The sequence below is a fragment of the Diospyros lotus genome, chromosome 2, assembly GCF_014633365.1.
Source record: "Diospyros lotus cultivar Yz01 chromosome 2, ASM1463336v1, whole genome shotgun sequence".
Taxonomy (NCBI): domain Eukaryota; kingdom Viridiplantae; phylum Streptophyta; class Magnoliopsida; order Ericales; family Ebenaceae; genus Diospyros; species Diospyros lotus.
The window spans coordinates 284370-298343 of record NC_068339.1 but is presented as its reverse complement, the minus strand read 5'-3'; the positions used below and the strand labels follow the sequence as shown (position 1 = coordinate 298343).

At 38.5% G+C, this 13974-nt stretch overlaps 1 protein-coding gene across 6 annotated transcripts; it reads left to right on the top strand.

Annotated features, from left to right (window-relative positions):
• Positions 1-798: 798 nt before the first annotated feature.
• LOC127793944 (uncharacterized) lies at positions 799-13794 on the top strand. Of its 6 annotated transcripts, none has more exons than XM_052324765.1 (15): positions 799-1230; positions 1315-1419; positions 1730-1775; positions 2039-2116; positions 2208-2479; positions 2556-2630; positions 2752-2810; positions 2916-3051; positions 3272-3371; positions 3479-3545; positions 5163-5261; positions 7811-7900; positions 9619-9773; positions 11688-11789; positions 13276-13794. In XM_052324765.1, the coding sequence occupies exons 5-15, from the start codon at positions 2227-2229 to the stop codon at positions 13424-13426; spliced, it is 1287 nt and encodes a 428-aa protein (XP_052180725.1). In that variant the 5' UTR covers positions 799-1230; positions 1315-1419; positions 1730-1775; positions 2039-2116; positions 2208-2226; the 3' UTR covers positions 13427-13794. The 6 variants fall into 6 exon arrangements, with proteins under 6 accessions (XP_052180725.1, XP_052180724.1, XP_052180727.1 ...); XM_052324764.1 differs by having other exon boundaries at positions 800-1230; positions 2026-2116; XM_052324767.1 differs by lacking the exon at positions 1315-1419 and having other exon boundaries at positions 800-1230; positions 2026-2116.
• Positions 13795-13974: the final 180 nt, after the last annotated feature.

Below are 13974 nucleotides of genomic sequence, written 5' to 3'. Positions count from 1 at the left end.
ACGTAATGTAATGTAATGTAATGCAATGCTTTAGAATGAGGAATGGGTCACTACACTAGCCCTATACCAAGAGAAAGTAGTAACCTTTTTTTAAGGAAGATATCACCCGGGGGGGTGGGGGTGTTCCTGTTGGCTAATTAAGGAACGTTCCATCATAACGAGGCCTTGAGAAAGTTTTATCATTCGAGCTAGAGCTAGAACCATTTGAAAGTTAACAAGTATAGGAGAGAATGGAACGCAAAGGAGACTGGGTGGGGTTCTATATGTCGGATGCAACTAATAATGAGGAAAATATTGTACAGCACAGGCACGGCAGTGAAAATGAGGTGGGAGTGAAGTGTATTCTGGGAGAGGAGAGGACGACCTACTCAGCCTCACTCAGACAAGAGAAGACAACAACATCATCATCATCATTATTATTCTCACTCTCTCTCTCTCTCCCCCCTTCTCTCATGTGATGATGATTCTATATTCCATTATTCTCCTACTAGCAGCATTACAAGCTAAGCAAAGCAAACCCTACACAGAGGGGGGGGCGGGGGGGGGGGGGGGGGGGGGGGGAAATACGATAAAAAAACACAAAAAGAAAAGAGCAATTGGAATTGGGGGTAAGAAATTAGTCGTTACGTCGTCCTTTTCGCTTGGAAAGCAAAATTCTCTCCCTTTAATCAATAATATCTGCCTCTCTCCCTAGCTATTGTCCCATCGCTGCAGCCTCTGCTGCCTGCCTCTGCCAAGGTTCGGACCTCCCAACCCAAGCCCAGCTCAAGGTCGTCGGTTCGGGTCCCGCCGGCCCACCCTCTCCCTCTCCCTGTCTCTGTCTCTGTCTGTGTCTTCGCTCCGAGTTATAAATAAATAAATAAATCAATCAATCAACAACACAACAACAACAGATCAAGAAGTCCAATAAACGACTTCTTCCAAAGTTGAAATTTTGGTGTTCTTTTTTTTTTTTTGGTTCGAGAGAGAGAGAGAGACCCTAGATTGATCTTCAACACCCCCTTCCCCCCTCTCTCTGTGAGCTGCGTGTGTGTTCTTTTCTTGTCAAATTGACTCCAACCCAGACCGAGAGCAGAGTAAGCGGGATCGTGTACTGTTGCAGGCAGAAGCTGCCTGTACTAGGGTTTTGAATTAAACTGGAATTGGAATTTGACAGCTGCTACCTTTTCTTTTCTTTTGACTACCTCGAATGCTGCTGCTTGCTGTCTCGTGTTGGATAATTCCCTCAAGGTACTTCAAATCATACCCTCCTCTCCTCTTCCCCTTCTGCTTTGCCTTCTCATCGCTTTTCTCTGCCCTGTTTCTTTTGCCCAGTTGTGCTAGTGGGATCTTGATCGGGATTTGGGCTTGATTCCATTCAAATTTTGCTCCTATCATTATTCCAACTCAGTTTCCCATCCTCTCCCACAAACTGAAACGGTTATCAATACCTCTCTGCCTCTCTGTCTATTTCATATTTGTATTGCATTTTTATTTGCGTATATCCTTTCTTGGGCGCATGTGAGATTGAGAGGCATAAGCCTTTGATCTAGCAGTACCTACCAGCTCCTGTTTTCTAGTTACAATATATGGAAAGAAATCCTTCAGAAAATATGAATTGAAGTCATAAAAATCAAACAACACCTGTCACCTGTCATCCCATTCTTGTGAAGTTTGATTGCTTTTGTTTGTTTTCATATGCATGTAAGTTTTCCTGCTGTTCTCACTTGTTTTAAAATTCATCATGCAGAAAATACTAGAAGTTCTGACCCGTCATTTCATATACAAGCGCCAAGGTGAGAAACCATATCTTTTGGCTTATGTCACTTCCTTTACTAGACGCGAGGGTGTATGTGCGTGCGCGCGTGTGTGTGTGTGTGTGTGAGAGAGAGAGAGAGAGAGGGGGCCGGGGTAACAATCCCTCTTGCAGTGCTCGTGAGTGTTCCCCTACTTTGTTGGTTGATCATTTATTAGTTCCTCTTTATGACCTGTTTTTCTGCTATTTCCAACTTTTCTTGTGAGTGTTTTAACATCAATGCTTTGAAGTTTGAACTTCTAGTTCTCAAGTTTCCTTCCTTTCCCATATGTTGGAGTACGGATAGTCAGTTCTCTAATCACAGTTTTTCATATAAGAAAGGTCATTTCTACATGAACTTCTTTTGTTCTTCTTTTTCTCTGATGCATCTCTTGCATTCAATTCATTAATTGTCCGTAAATTGGGTTGGCAGGTATAGCAAATCTTTCAACATGGGATGCCTGGTATCGACCCCAAAGGAATCTGGGGGAAGCCGAAGGCGTCCAGCAAACATTGGGGAAGTTTCAGTTTTTGTTCCCGGCTTGCGGATCCCTAAACCCGTGGATTTCTCTGAGTCACTTGGTGATCATTTGTCTAAAACTTTAGTTGAGCGACTTTCTGCTCTTAGAACCCGAATAGTTGTAATGGCTGGCCAAGAAGCTCCAACAATTACAAGAACAAAGAGAAAAACTGCTACTCAACATGGTTAGCCGCAATCAATTTTGATAGCTTTAGGAATTCTGTAAAACTCCGATAGTAATGCCTTAGTTGTTTCCCCCAGGAGGTTCAACTTTGATGGATCTTCAGCAGGCACTTGAAGACTATTTGCCAGTTCTTCTAGGATTAGTAAAAGCTGGTAAAGGATTAGTGATGCAGATCCCTTTTGAACTACTTTTTTTTTGGATAAATATGAAATCCCTTTAGAAGTCCTAGCATGTTTTTAGGGTACTCCTGATTGTTAATTGTCTATTTTGCAGGAAGCCCTTTGCAACACATGGTACAGTTTGTCTGGGTTAATCAGGAGGATGATTCAGAGGTGAAATGGAATATTTCTACTACTACTTTTGTTTAACTTTCCTTCTCTTGCAACAATTATTTTATTCAAATGAAGGCTTGGTTAATCCAAGACTCAATTTTCCAGGAGACAGCAATATCTAATGCATGGTATGAGGTTTTGTCAGTTTTGCACTTGCTGGCTATGCTATCATTATCACAAGCTAACTTGCTGCTACTTCCAAGAACATCGGCTGATGGATATCAACCGAAAGTGTCAGAAGGTGGGTATTGAATCAATGAAACGATCTACTTGAACTCCTAGAAGATAATCTCTCACTTTATTTCTCAAAATAGGACATTTTCATATTAACTGACAAGCACGTACATCTGAAAAGTATATGCTCATTTACGTTGATCTATACATGTTTTCTTGGTGCCCATGGCTTTTCTTGTTATGGATGGATCTGCTGTTGAACTGTTCTCTCTTGTTCTTTGATGTAGCAGAGAACAAGCGGGCTTCAATTGAAATATTTATAAAAGCGGCTGGGTTCCTCGATTGTGCTGTCAGACAAGTTCTCCCTCTGTTGCCTGCTGAACTGAGGTTTACATTGGCAATACTTGTGTCAATCCCTAGCTTTAGTGGAGTGGAGTATTATTGATTTTCACACTTTGCAAGGGCACTCATCTGACTGTTGTGATGATTTTTAGGAGAGATTTACCAGTGGACCTGGCTGAAGGAGTACTGCGGGCTCTCTGTCTTCAAGCATTAGGCCAGGTACACATCTCGGTTATTTTTTTGAGATACGGGATTATTCAAGGTTTATTTGAAATAGTCATAAAGATATTGTCACTCTGCCCATGAACAGAATTTGAGTCACGTGAAAGTTGTTTGCACTATGTTTCTAACCACGCTCATGATTTGGCTGCCACTCAATTGATTCTGCCAAACAATTTTGTTTCCCTTGAAACAGTCATCAAGTTGTAAGAGGCAATCACCACTAATTCCTGATACTACATATTCCAGCATAGTTTCTAGTGCACATCGATTACAGGAAAATGGAGTCAATTACACCAATGCTAACTAAACTTTGCATTCGGTTACTACTTGGTAACTGAACTTTAAAATGTTATCCGTTACTCACTCATCTTTCAAAATTGTTTCTCATCCCTCACTCGTTAACTCACCGTTGGTTGGGACTAATGGTTATGCACACGTGTCAAACGAAAAACACACGTGGCGTTGATGTGGGTTGATAGTGCATTAATTGCCAATCATAAGCTACCACGTGTCACTATTCCAAATCCCCATAAAACCCTCTCTCTCCCTCTCTATAGTTGTCGCTCGTGGTAGCAAGCCCTCCTCCTAGCCGCCGTTGCACCTGCCGCTATTGCAGTCATCGCCGTTCGCCTCCTACATCAACGTTCGCTGCTGTAGCAGACCCTCCTCCTACATCGACCCCCCTCCTAGCTGTTGTAGCAGACCCTCCTTCTTACCGCCATTGCACCCGCAACCATTTGCCTCCTACATGGATGTTTGCTATCGTAGCAGACCCTCCTCTTACATTGACCATCCTTCTAGCCGCAGTAGTAGACCTTTCTTCTCACCACCATTGCACCCGCCACCGTTTGCCTCCTACATCAACATTCGCCGCCGTAGCAAACCCTCCTCATACATTGACCCTCCTTCTAGCCATGGTAGCAGACCCTCCATTGGCGGCGTTTGCATTGGTGGCGAATGGCGGCTATAAGAAGGGTCTACTACCGCAAACAACAACCAGATGAGAGAGAAAGAGCCAAGGGGGAGGGAGAAGGATAAAGGGTTTTATGAGGATTTGGGGTAGTGACACATGGCAACCTATGATTGGCAGTTAATGCACAATCAGCCCACATCAGCGCCACGTGTTTTCCGTTTGATACGTGTGCATAACTATTAGCCCCAACCAACGGTGAGCTAGCGAGTGAGGGATGAGAAACAATTTTGAAAGATAAGTAAGTAACGGGTAACATTTTAAAGTTCAGTTACTAAGTAGTAACTGAATGCAAAGTTCAATTAGCATTGGTGTAATTGACTCTGGGAAAATGAGACTTTGGGATATTTGAATTGTTGAACAATGTGTTATCCATTAATTGTTTTCTACAATTACTCTTTTGTGATTCTCAATTTCTGTTCTTAATTCAATTGAGTTATTTTATGTTTTATCTTAAAAGTCATTAAAACGTTATAGTCTTATGTAAAGTATCCTGAAATTATTACAAACCCTTTATGTTTAGAATTCACTAAATAAGAGGCTGTGGACAAACATTACTGGGGACATACGGGAAATGTACTCATTCTATTATCCATTACTGATTGATATACATTTGATTGTTGTAATTGTTATTGTCTGATTAGGGTATTGATATTCAACTTGGGCTGGCAATTGATAGTACCAAAGCCACACTTGCAGTGAAGCGACGTCTAGCTTGTGAGATGGTGAAGTACTGGCAACAGGTACTACTATTTTATTTTTTTTTTGGACTCTTTCTAGGCTATTATAACCCTACAGGAATACATTTTGTACTCCTTGTGTTACAAATAATCGAATTTTCATGCCTCTTCTTCTTTATGTCTTTCAATATGGGAATAATATGACTATTCTCTCTTTTTTTGGTTGGTATGAATCTTATTGTTCATAATGTTTGTTATGTATGTTGCATTCTCTTTTAATATGTAAATAAACACTTGTGCAAAGTAGCAAAAAATTGACCCTCTATAGTTGAAAAATCAACTCACAACCCGTGTATGGTTTGGACTAAAGTGGAATTTGAATGAGATCTGTTAAATTTAGTGGTATATGTGATTCAAGCACTAAGTTGGCCCAAAAATATTTGAGGTAAAGCGAGTTATTCTTTCTTGTGAGTCTTATATGTCAAAAAATTTTCATTTACAAAATCCATTTACAAACTATTCATGTTATAAGTTAATTTCACTTGTAAGCCACAAGGGGAAAGATTGTTTTCATACAAACCATCTAGGCTGAAAATGTAATTTGCTGTAAATACTAGTGTATTTTTCCATCAAGAAGGGATGTCTACTGTGTAAAAAAGGAAAAATAAGAGATACAAAGAAGAAACCTTGGTATCTTATTCCATTAACTATGTGCGTTGCAATAAACATGTTTGTGGAGATCAAGATTTGATTTGTTTCTATACAAAAAGAAATAATTGATTTGTTTAAATGAAGAAAGGCAAGACCAAAAATTGCTAAAAGTGGATGCCCTACTATGTATAGAGAGAATATGTGCAAAGGGATCTCCACCGTACAAATAAACAACATAACAATCTATAATCTCATTTGGCGTGGTCAGTTACATGGATTCTAGATCTTCATGCATCCCTATCCTTGGCCATATTCTCTCTAAGCTCATTGTGTCTTATGTCATATGTAACGGTTTTCCACCGTGTTTTTTTTTTTTGGTTTTTCTCTTCTTTTTTTGCTACAAAATTTCCTATATTCTATCCACTCGCTTCACAGGTGTTTCTATTGGTCCTCTTCACATATGTTCAAATTATCTTAATTGTGACTATTGCATCTTATCTTCAGTGGGTGTCCTTCCAACCTTATTACATATGATCTCATTTCTTATTTTGTCTTTTCTTGTATGGACGCACATGCTCTAGCCTCAGCTACACTTGTATTTTGGCATATGTTGGCATTTAACTACCTAACATTCTAAGTCATATATAAAGATAGTTTTATAGCCGTTCAATAAAATTTCGCTTCTAGACTTATAGGGATTTTACGATCACATAAAATGCTGGATGCACATTTTAACACACATTTTTGCTTGATTATATATGTCCTTAATAGCCTGTATACAAGCAATACTGACTTTTCCCCTCCTAACACCCTCCACAAGACTTCTCTAGGGTCATGGGCATTCTCTAAATTTATATATACCATTTGCAAATCTTTTTGTTTATCTATAAACCTTTCTGTTATGTGTCCAAGTGGATAGTTTTCATTGTTGAGCTACCAACGACGGAAACTAAGGAGCACAGGTATGGATGGGGAAATAGATGCAAGATACAATATTTTGGGAAAATAAGTTTATAATGCTGTAGAGATATGAAAAATGTTACAATTTTATATTGTTGTAGTATTATAGACATAATTACCGAAGGGAACTAAAATTATTGTCAAGGACTAGTACTCTAAAATGAAGATATCATTCAATCTATGATAATAATACTAAATGAATAAGTTTCTTATACAAGTGTGATTAGGGTAAATATTGTGTTTTTTTATTCTTTACCTGAAAACTTATTATATTTGTAGATTTTACTCCAATAACAATTTTGAACACTATCAAAAATCCAGTCATGTCCTCTAGTGCATTAATAGGAAATTCACTTCATGGACGCATATTTGTTGCATGTCTTGAAAGTGCCCAAAAGCAAATGCAACAACAGAGAGCTAGAAAACATCATTTGGGCCATCTGTCGTGTCCTGATTTGTGTAGCTATGTCCAATACCCAAAATGAAGTATCCATGCTTCCTAACTTGGCACCATCTTTTATTTTCAAGTGTGGGTCTCACATTTTGCTACCTCCTTAAAGATATGATGAGGTATACAGTTTTGGCCTTTTGACTGGTGGGCAACCAGACAAGTGAAAGGTATAGCTAAATAGTGAGGGAAATTCTTCATAAGTTGGGGGTTGTACAGCATTTTTGCTATTAGTACTTAATCTGAAATATATTCATGACTTCATTCTGTTTTATGCTTCTGCCTCCTGAACAGTTCCGTGCACTGTTCAAACAGTAATTTTTTGAAACATTTGTTAGGACAAAAAGATGCTGATGCTGATCCTAATCTTTCTGGAACAAACTCCTGAGGAGTATTTTTTATTTTGACTCCACATATTCACATATTTCTAACACAACATGTGCAAAATATGTATTTTTGACCATGGAGCTGCAATCATCATGTCTTTTGGTTGTTTGAAAATAGAGAGATGCTCTTGAAACATGTGTAGTTATGTCTTTATGTCCTACTGTAGGCTCAAGACAACATAATGAACCTTCCACTGTCAAATGGTTGGGGTGAAAAGCACCGTCTCTTTGTGAAGTGGAAGTACATCGAAGCTAAGGTACTTTTGTTTTCTGTTTCTTTCTTCTTTATTGTTTAATCTTTTTATCATTCAGTTTCAGTTATCAGCTCTGTTCCTCATTGCAAGTATGTTTAATCTTCAGTGTGTTAAGGATAGTCCTAGTTCTTGCTGTGTACGAATAAGAGGAGAACAGAAGAGAAGATGATGCAGTTTTCTTTTTAGTAATGGGCAGCTTTATTCTCAGTTGCTTATGTGGTTAGTTAGTTTTGTTCTGGTTTAACAAACAGAGTTATCTACTCAATTTGTTACTGCCAGCTGTCAGTAACAGTTAGTTTGTTAGGGATTTTGTTGAGTAGTATATAAACTCAATTAATCTCATTGTATCATTTGAGATCCTGATTAAGAATTTGAGAATTAAGTTCTTTCTTCTCAGATTTCTCTCAATTTTTCTTCCTTTTCTTCTTCCACATAGTGAACCCTCACACCTTGTTAGTGACTCTTTCGTTAGGCCAGACAAAGCTCCATCTGGCCCCTCTGTGGATAAGGTTATTTTCCATCTTGATGAATAATAATATATGACCTGATCCATGCATTCCTTGTAGCTAAGAAGCATTCAGTTGGAGTAAAGAAGTTATAGAATGAACCTCCTCAAAATTAGGAATCTCAGGCTGAACTAATTTGGTAATGTCACCAGCCTCTGATCGTTCTTGATTCACCAAATCTTCAGCTTAATAAAACATTGGATATCGTGGACCATGCTTTTTTCATACAACTTATACAGATCAATGTTTTACTAGGATGAATCCTTTAATTTCTGTGGCGGCAAGCAAACTTTCACTCCCAGTGAAGTTGCATGCAGCTCGCTGGTAAAACACTGGCATTCTGAGGAAGTGTAGCTGGAAGAGGAGCTGAATATCCTTGTATAAAATCTGTCACATGGAATTTTATGACCGTAAATTGTACAATTTGCGTTCCTAGGCTTAGATTTCAGTGCTCAAATCTTTGTACTTCCATCATACCCCTTGTAGCCTTTGCAAGGTAGCATGCACCTATATTGGGTTTCAAATGTGTGCCCAAAAGAATTCCTGGGGCATCTGCTTGACTCAGTTTGACTATCTGACTGAAGATGATCAAACATTGAAAATATTACTCGTGGTCCTGGTGAGTTGTGCAACTTTGCTAGAATATGCATATACAACACAACAACATTTGCAAGTCTTTACCTACAACAACACTCAACAACATATACCAGAATATGCATATGAGATAACAGTTCAAATTGGACAGCAATTCAAGATTTTATTGGTTGGGATGTTGGGGAGAAATGTTTAGATTTAAGGAGAAGAAAACTGAGTACATATAAAACCATTTAACAGTTTATAAATTTTCTTATGCTTTTATTGGTAATCTTCAACTGATCAAATCCACCAATTTTTATGGTGGAGCAACCAAAACTGATTATATGTTCACTGATTGGGTATTTAGACTCACTCCTAGTGAAATATGGGATGTGTCAAACAAAAAAGCCATCAGCATTCTTTGGAAGTTGAATTGCCTTTCCAACAGGCCCATAGTTTTTTTTTTCTCTTTTTTTTCTTTTTTTGGTCATTCTAGTTTTTGTTTCCCACATAGTGGGATAAAGCCTTGATGTGGTGTTGTTTGGTTTTTGTTTCTTAGAATTCACAATTAATACCTTGGTAGTTTTGCCTGTTCTTGTTCAATGTAATGCATACCTACTCTATTTTTTTTTCTCCCAGGCTGCCGCATATTATTACCATGGTTTGATCCTTGATGAGGGAAACACGGAGAAATCACATGGGATGGCTGTAGCTGCTTTACAAGCAGCTGATGAGTATCTCAAGGAAAGCAAGAAAGCATCTGAAGCTTTCAATATAGTTCCTCCTCTATCACGGTAAGCTACTAAAGCTCTCACTACTCGCTGCTGCGTGTAATTTATTTTATTATCTGTGTTATGGACATCCTCACCTAGTGGAATTAAGTCTTATGATTGTTGTTGTTGTTGTATCTTTGTTATGGATTTGTTCTGGTTGAAGGTCTCTAGGTTTAATTGAAGGGCACCTTTTCCCTCTTGTGCCCAAGTGTCCGAAACGATCAAAAGATAGACAAAATAGAACATATAGTACCTATTAGTTTTATTTTACTTTTTTGCTGCTTTTTCAGTATGTGTAGTTGTGCTATCTGGTGGAACATTTGTTTTAGCTAAACAAATGGGTCAAGCTTTTAGCATTAATTTCTATTCAATTGGCTAACTGCTACTCCTACACGTGTAACACCAGTCCAAGACTACCTGATCAGGCTTCTTAAGTTATCTGTAGGGAGGATAGCAACAAGTGCGGGCTGTGCAGCTGACCATGCAATGATAGCAACCCATGGGAGAAGCCCTAGGCTTCCAAAACCCTTTCAAATGGAAACTAGCAATCCCTTTACCTAAAAGGGCTCCAAAAATGGAACAAACAGTGAACCCTGCTCCTCCCCCCCCCCCCCCCCCCCCCCCCTCTTTGCATTTCAGTTTCCCTCCCTTGTTTCCTCTAAGTGCTCTGCAGATTTCAAGATATAGGTTGAGGGAGAAGCATTAGGCTTCAAAACCCCTTTCAAATGGAAACTAGCAATCCCTTTAGCTAAAAGGGCTCCAAAAATGGAACAAACAGTGAACCCCCCCCCCCCCCCCCCCCCTTTGCATTTCAGTTTCCCTCCCTTGTTTCCTCAAGTGCTCTGCAGATTTCAAGGTATAGGTTGAGGGATATCTTGGAGCAAGAAGATGTGAGAACATCTTATGTGCTTATGGGCAATTGTGGAAATTGTTATTGAAGGTACATGATTGTACCCTTTCTATTGGGTTAAACTTTTGGTACAGGTTCTTAACATGGTAGTGGAGGATGTAAAACCTTCATTTGAGTTCACAAACTTAGTAAATTGTTACACATGCATGAAATTTTCCCGGTCATGAAGTATGAAGGATTGTGTTTATAGTTTAAATTCTAATTGTTTATACCATATCTTAAGCTGTTAAACTGATTCTCAGTTAACAAGAAATACAACAGGAAATTGGATGCTGATAGTAGGCCTCACAACTTGCCAAATGACACTAAGAATGTCTGAATTGTTAACTAGAAGAAAAAAAATAGGACCATAATCAAGGACTTAAAAAGAAAGACCATAGGAATTATTGAGCATGTTTCACAGGGAAGAAGAGCAATGAACATGTTCACAAGGTTCTCTTGTTTCTTTCAAGCTAACTTGGCAAGGAAAGTAAATGTCTTCTTAAGTATTCTTCCACCTCTTAATATAAGCACCTGACAAGCTATTTTAGTTGTTTTGATATGTAATTTGGCTTTCCCTAGATACTACTATGACTTACAGTAACCATTGAAGTGCACTAGAGAGAATTTTGTGAAAGCTCATACTTGTAACACTTCTAGAAGAGAGAATGATTGCCCTCTTGAAGTGTGGATTCTATATGTGCATGTGTGGTTGCAATCACCTGCTTCATGTCCTAAATGATTTGCAAGGACAATTACCAATTGTTGGCCCAAATTGGGTAAACTCTTGGTAATTTCATTTTTCTTTGCAATAAGTGATGCAACCTGATACTCCTAGATGTACCTTCACAACTCCTGTGGACCTTATACCAATGTAGTCTTTGCCCATGTCATATGTTGTCATTTATAACTGGGTAAATCTTGCCATTAGGCGAAGAAAATGTACAGGTTCCATAATACTAAGATTACTTTCTGAAGTAATTGTTCTCACTTACAACAGATAATATTGCATTATATGGGCCTCTTAATTGCCTTTCTTATTGCAGAAATCCTCCTCTTTGGGGAACCATGAAGTATCTGTCTGAGAAGATCCCAAAAGACACCTCAAGCAAGGTGCGGATAAATCGGGATCTTTATTCCCATGAGAAGTAAGTCTTGCCTTTTTATATCAATGTTGATATCTGATTGCATCTTCCTTCTACTATTGCATGCTGAAATGTTGAAATTTGTATTCATTAACTATTTATCATCTTTAGATAACAGCATCAAGGTTAGCTATGGATAAATCCCTTATTCTGCTACTGTGTATTGGGGCAATAGATACAGACGGGACTTCGTTGTCAAAATAATGTTTTAGAAAACCAACCATTGGGAAAATTGAAGTACTGGGTCAACGGTCAGTGGTTCAATCATTCAGTCAAACTGACATCAAATTGGAATAAAGCCATGACATTATAATTATGTACCGATATAAAGAGAATAATCGCCTGTATTTTGAAAGAGAAAAAATATTAGAAGTCCTAATTTTTTCTTTCATAGTTTATAAACAATAAATGATTTATAAAACGAGTTAAATTCTAGTAACAGTGAGTGATTTAATTACATATCACTATATCAGTAATGGCTGAGGACTACTTAAAAGTTCAAGCATGTAAGAGAAATATTATTAGACTCCAGAGTCAATGTGTAAGCACGACAGCAAACAATCAAAAGAAAAGAAGTTAAATTAAATTGTTTGAAGCTATTCATGGGAGCTATTTAGAAAACTCTATCCAAAGATGAACTATATGGACAAATCAACATGTAAATACGCAGAAGACACACCCACAGAAGCTAATAATTTATATACTAGAATATGTAATTGACTGCATAAATTATTGTTTGATGAAAACTTATTAAGTCAGAGCTAAATGCTTATATGGATAGAAGTGTGGAAAATATCTTAGATAACTATGCTGTAAACCAAGAGCCAGATTGGGAAACTCTTAAGACATCAAAAGTTCCAGATGTTAAGATCCCACAGTTCCGAGAACTGGATATCTCGCTGGAGAGAACATGAAACATTCCAAGATGTGCTTGGGTACTGCAGCAAAGCTTTGTTGCCAAACCTGCAATAATCAAATTGTCATGGACATCAAATTTCACAAGTTTGTTCTGCATACATGCCCTCTACCAATTTTTTTTTTGTATATAGGTACTCAAAAAAGGAGCTCAGACTTCTTGGACGAAGTAGATAAAAGGAGAGTGGGGGGGGGGGATGAAACGCTGCTCCGTACACCTTTACGGGGATAGGAGAAAATAGATTTTTCCTGGTCAAAACGCGCTGTCCATTCGGTTTTACAAACACTTGTTATAACATGGGTAAGTCTCCCCTACGTTATTAATGGTCCCCCTTAACATATGTGTATAGCGGTCAAATTTGTGAAGATGCCCCGCGCGGGGGGGGGGGGGGGGGGGGGGGGGGGGGGGTTGGGGGTGAACAACCAATCTGCTTTTGCCTCTCAAGAAACAATTGTCTTACTGTTAGTTCTATATTTGGTGCGATTTCTTTTGTGGTATATTATTGTTAAACAAATCGAAGGAGGAATAGTGACCTTCCTAGAATTACTTACACATAGTAATGGCTGATTACAGAATCATGGAGACAGCACCAACATTGCCTGACTTTGCTTTGTCCTTGAAACCTGAAGAGTATCAACTTCCTCAAGTGCATGTCTCTTGGGATGATGAGAACGTAAACAAAGTGCAATATGGCTCGGACAAACCCAAGAATGATAGAACATAAGGCATGGTTGCTTGTGTTCTTCCAGGGCTAAGAAGATTGGCTTTTTGACATGGTAATCCGGGCTTCTTCAAGTATTGTTTTACCGAAAGGTCATAAATAGCTCTTCTGCTCCTTACAGAAATCTTTGTCCATTTTCCTGGGAGATTTGTGAATCACCTGTAAAAGAGCTGTGTACAGGTCCCAGTTGTGCGTGGACTGACTCTCTAGGAAATGGGACATTTGTATCTTTCATTTCTTAAATAATGATCATTAAGTGGGAGTGAGTTAAATTGTTCATTTGTTTGAGCGGATCACGTCCGTACACGTCTGTTTGTAAAATTGACTATTACATGAAATGACAAATTATCTCTGAAGCATCTTTGTTTTAATTTGCCTTTTGATGCATCTTTTATTTCTACCTTGGTAGTTCATCAATGGCTCCAAATCAAAAGCTTTTTGTTGGGGAGGAATCATAGCAGCGAAGTCAAGTTCCCTAGCAAGTCACCTAGAAAAGTGTTGGGAGAATCAAATTGAAATATGAAATTTATGGCCCAGCGAGGCCAGCATAT

What these genes read in the sequence shown, in the direction of transcription:
- LOC127793944 (XM_052324765.1), top strand. Translation starts at nt 2,227, where the DNA reads ATGGGATGCCTGGTATCGACCCCAAAGGAATCTGGGGGAAGCCGAAGG. An exon ending in TCTAGGATTAGTAAAAGCTG is followed by an intron (nt 2,631 to 2,751) that starts GTAAAGGATTAG and finishes TCTATTTTGCAG; the next exon opens with GAAGCCCTTTGCAACACATG. An exon ending in ATCAGGAGGATGATTCAGAG is followed by an intron (nt 2,811 to 2,915) that starts GTGAAATGGAAT and finishes TCAATTTTCCAG; the next exon opens with GAGACAGCAATATCTAATGC.